This window comes from Pempheris klunzingeri, chromosome 1, assembly GCF_042242105.1.
Source record: "Pempheris klunzingeri isolate RE-2024b chromosome 1, fPemKlu1.hap1, whole genome shotgun sequence".
Taxonomy (NCBI): domain Eukaryota; kingdom Metazoa; phylum Chordata; class Actinopteri; order Acropomatiformes; family Pempheridae; genus Pempheris; species Pempheris klunzingeri.
In genome coordinates, this window is record NC_092012.1 from 435,001 (window position 1) to 440,000 (window position 5,000).

At 49.5% G+C, this 5,000-nt stretch overlaps 1 protein-coding gene across 1 annotated transcript in view; it reads right to left on the minus strand.

Moving 5' to 3' along the window:
• fhod1 (formin homology 2 domain containing 1) overlaps window positions 1-5,000 on the minus strand; it is a 31,330-nt gene that overhangs the window by 20,169 nt on the left and 6,161 nt on the right. Inside the window, exon 4 of the mRNA XM_070856505.1 lies at window positions 131-198. Coding sequence (XP_070712606.1) covers window positions 131-198 — 68 coding nt within the window. The remainder of the gene's footprint in view (window positions 1-130; window positions 199-5,000) is intronic.

The following is a 5,000-nucleotide window of genomic DNA, read 5'->3' on the forward strand; positions in this document are numbered from 1 at the left end:
CCTGTGTCCTGTTCTCTAAAATCCCTGTTTTAGTGAATGTAGTCTGGTGTGTGTGCTGTTTGTGGTTAAACCAAAAGGATCTTCCAGGTCTCTCTCTGTAGGGATCCAGAATGTATTCTTTATTATTTACCTGGAAGAGCTGTTTGAGGGAGAAGAGAGAGCGTCTGAGCTCTGGACCCTGAGAGTTATACAGCTTCTCTGAAACACAAGAAGAAGAAGAGACACAGGAAGTCACTCTGGACTGCATGAACTCTCATTTCATTTAAATTTAAACAAAGCTTGGTTATCGTGTGCTGGGACTGTTTGGTCAGGCTACAAGTTCATCCAACAGGAGAGAGTCAACCAGGAGGAAGAGCAGAAGAAGAAATGGAAGGTCTCACCAAATAAAACTACACAAATACACTCCAAAGGCCTTCATCTAACACAGCTAACACGGCTAAGACAGCTAACAATGCTAACTGATCTAACACAGCTAACACGGCTAAGACAGCTAACAATGCTAACTGATCTAACACAGCTAACACTGCTAAGACAGCTAACAATGCTAACTGATCTAACACAGCTAAGACAGCTAACAATGCTAACTGATCTAACACAGCTAAGACAGCTAACAATGCTAACTGATCTAACACAGCTAACACGGCTAAGACAGCTAACAATGCTAACTGATCTAACACAGCGAACAATGCTAACTGATCTAACACAGCTAACAATGCTAACTGATCTAACACAGCTAACACAGCTGACAATGCTAACTGATCTAACACAGCTAACACAGCTAACAATGCTAACTGATCTAACACAGCTAACACAGCTGACAATGCTAACTGATCTAACACAGCTAACACAACTGACAATGCTAACTCAACACCACTCAATAAAGAAGTGAGATTTCTCTATCAGCAGCCTCTCGTGGTGTTCCTCCTCCAGGGGGAGTTTCCCTCGTTTCAAAGAGCTCTTGCAGGACAGGAAGTTCAACCAGACGGCAAACACAAACAAACAGACAGAAAGAAGAAGAACATTTCCATGAGAACACGACTCAGATACAAATCAAAGCAAAGATGAGGATTTGAAGCAGAAACACAGACACACACACACACACAAACACACACAGTAACCACGGCCCGTCACAGTAACAGGAAGTCATGGGAGTCCGTTGTCGTGGCAACATGAACTATAAATCACACAGTGAAATACTGTGACCACTCTGCCCTGTGGGATTATGGGACATCAGAGCTGTACTGGTCACGCTGGGAGAAGTAACCACTAACCACTAACCACCCTGTGACCTGCAGCGACCTCAGAGGACTGTGCTGCGGTCCTGAATGTACAAAATGATCCTTTAACGTCAAACTCCAATGCATCATGGTCTATCGTGGAGGGGGAGGAGGAGGAGGAGGAGGAAGGGGGGAGGAGCCTAAAGTAGAACTACTAAAGTACAATCATGAACGTAGATCTATAGACTTTGATCTAACGTCTCTGGATCAGGTCAACTGATCATACTGATTGGCTGACGGCTGTGCTGGCATTCATTACTGCCTGATGACATCAACAGACAACAGGAAGTGTAGTGTTTACCTCTAGAATACACACACACACACACACACACACACACACACAGGAATGTTTGTGTGGGATGAAAACAGGATGAAGACGAGGTTTATCTTCACAGCTGGAGTCACAAATACAGACAGGACTACAGACAGGGGATATGGGGGAGAGCACTCATCAGTACCCCCTCTCAGTAGATCATGCAGTATCAGTCAGTGAACTGACGCCTGGTGGGAAACAGTCGTGTCGCTCCACCAGACTCCATTGACAAAAACAGCGATTTAAGCTCACAGAACAGCTGCGGCCTCCATCAGTGGACAGTCTGGACAGAGGGACGTGTGTTTGGGCAGGTGTGACCGGTTGTTTCTGACTAAATGACAGGAGAGCAGTTTGTGGAGACAAACGGTGACAGAGGTGTTTAAACACAGCAGCAGGCGTCGATCCCTGCAGAGCTTCAGCGAGCTAAATAAAGCTCCGAGCGGAGGGATGGGGAGCAGCTGTGCTGGACATGAATCACGAACCGCCGTCCACACGTTTCAGCCCAGAAGTCGGTGTGAGCTCAGTGACTTCCTGTTGTTGTTCACACAGATTCACTGTTTCACACTAAAACTGACTCAGGACCAGCTCTGACTGACCTGAAGGAACGTGATCCCTTATTCTCTTACTGTTCTACTGTTCGCTGAACTATTCTTCTCCTCTGTTGCTGTAACAAGTGAATGAATAATAACGTCTTATATATATATAATAACTAAAAAATAAAGAGATTTCTTTGAGTATTTCAGGCACAACAGGAAGCCACACAGCAGCCTGGTGATGATGACTCATAAATACACACCTGCTCACCACCAGGTGGGTTCATCAGGTGAAATAAACTGATGGAAACAAGTTCTCCGGTCAGAGAACAGTCCCAGACTCAGACCGGGGGGCTGATGTTCGGGGTCGGTCCACGGCTAATAATAATAATAATGTGAACTGACAACTGTAGTCTCTAATGTGGGTCAAACACTGGATCCTACATTTCCCACAATGCAGCAGGAAGTGAAACCACCAAACGTGTTCCCATCAGCCAGATGAAGCCGCCGCTGGAGGTCCCGTCCAATCAGAGAGGACGCCGAGTCACACACAACCACATCCAGCTCTGAGCCAAGATGGCCGCCAGCCAGCCACAGCTTCAGTCCAGCTGAGAGGGAAAGTCTGTGGCTGTTTTATGATGCCAGCACACACACACACACACATACACACATACATACACACCAGCTCAGTGTGTGTGTGTGTGTGTGTGTGTGTGTGTGTGTGTGTGTGTAACATTCCTGTGTCCTGACTACACCCCCACACAGCCTGTCTGTGGAGGATCCATGTCAGGCTGTCCGTCTGTCCTGCAGCAGGTTGGTGCAGCAGCTTGTCCTCTGGAGTTTATTGAGAAATGTCTTAGTTTACGGGCTGAGCAGGGTCACCTGAACGCAGCACGCAGGGCCCGGCAGGTTAGACCACACGAGTCAGCAGCAGGGTTAGAACCAGGACGTCCTCTGGACGCACTGGACACGTCCTCTGGACACACTGTCCACACTGGACACGTCCTCTGGACACACTGGACACACTGGACACGTCCTCTGGACACACTGGACACACTGGACACGTCCTCTGGACACACTGGACACACTGGACACGTCCTCTGGACACACTGGACACACTGGACACGTCCTCTGGACACACTGGACACACTGGACACGTCCTCTGGACACACTGTACACACTGGACACGTCCTCTGGACACACTGTACACACTGGACACGTCCTCTGGACACACTGTACACACTGGACACGTCCTCTGGACACACTGTACACACTGGACACGTCCTCTGGACACACTGGACACGTCCTCTGGACACACTGGACACATCCTCTGGACACACTGTCCACACTGGACACATCCTCTGGACACACTGGACACGTCCTCTGGACACACTGTCCACGTCCTCTGGGGTTGGATTTGTGAACTTGAAGTGATGAGGGGGTTCGGCTGCAGAGGGAGGGGGACTCTGGACAGACTGGGGGGTCAGACAGATCTACTAGAGCTCAGACTGTTACTTAGGATTCCTGGATGGATAAACGATATTTAAATATAAACGTCTCTGCAGCAGGACAGACGATCCTGCCTCAGTCGGTGCCGGTTTGACCCTGAAGGCGGCGCAGAGACTTGGGAGGAGGAAGCATGCTGGGAAATCCCCTCCAGAGCAGGAAGGGCGGGGTCGTGCCAGGCAGTGCAGGGGGGAGGGAGGGGGGGAGGGAGAGAGGGGGGCTGCCAAGAGCAGGAACTCTGGGAAAGTTCAGCGTTTCCCAGGAAGGAGAATCATCAGGACGTCTGTTCTGTCCGACGTGTTTCTATGACGACAGCGATGACTGAACACGCTTATTGTGAACATGTTACCGAGCACGTCTGAGCGTGTTCTCAGCTTTCTGGTGTTTCTGTGGAAAGTCTGACTCCACAGCAGACAGCAGCTCCTGTCTGCAGAGGACAAACCCCTGGATGTTCAGACAGCAGCTCCTGTCTGCAGAGGACGAACCCCTGGATGTTCAGACAGCAGCTCCTGTCTGCAGAGGATGAACCCCTGGATGTTCAGACAGCAGCTCCTGTCTGCAGAGGATGAACCCCTGGATGTTCAGACAGCAGCTCCTGTCTGCAGAGGACGAACCCCTGGATGTTCAGACAGCAGCTCCTGTGTGCAGAGGACGAACCCCTGGATGTTCAGACAGCAGCTCCTGTGTGCAGAGGACGAACCCCTGGATGTTCAGACAGCAGCTCCTGTCTGCAGAGGACGAACCCCTGGATGTTCAGACAGCAGCTCCTGTCTGCAGAGGACGAACCCCTGGATGTTCAGACAGCAGCTCCTGTCTGCAGAGGACGAACCCCTGGATGTTCAGCTCTCTTTTTCTGTGATTTCTAAGTACATTTATGGATGTTTACTCATGAAGATAAACAGAGCAGCCTAAATCATGATCAGATAGATCAGATAGATCAAGTAGCTCCACAACAACACCTCGTTTTATTACACTAACTGATGGAGGCAGCAGCAGACCAGCAGCTCCTGTTCTGTTGTGGGAGCTAAAATCCCTGTTTTTGTGAGTGTAGTCTGGTGTGCTACATTCACACTACACTACATGGACTAACTGATTAATCAACCGATCACCGCAGCTCTTAAATGTAGAAATATAAACCAGAGAGCAGTGTGACCGGCCGCAGGAGGTTTTCAGGGCTGGGCAGGGAGGCCACTCACACCAGGAAGTGAATGAATCTGCACGCCTTTGTGAAATATTTGGTGACGTGGTGACGACTCACAGAGAACGAACTGCTGACTCAGCAGTAACCACTAACAATGTGTTTGATAGTTTAGATCCCTCAAACCGTTGGCTTCAAGGAGATCTCCCCGTTTCACAGGCAGGTTTCTGTCC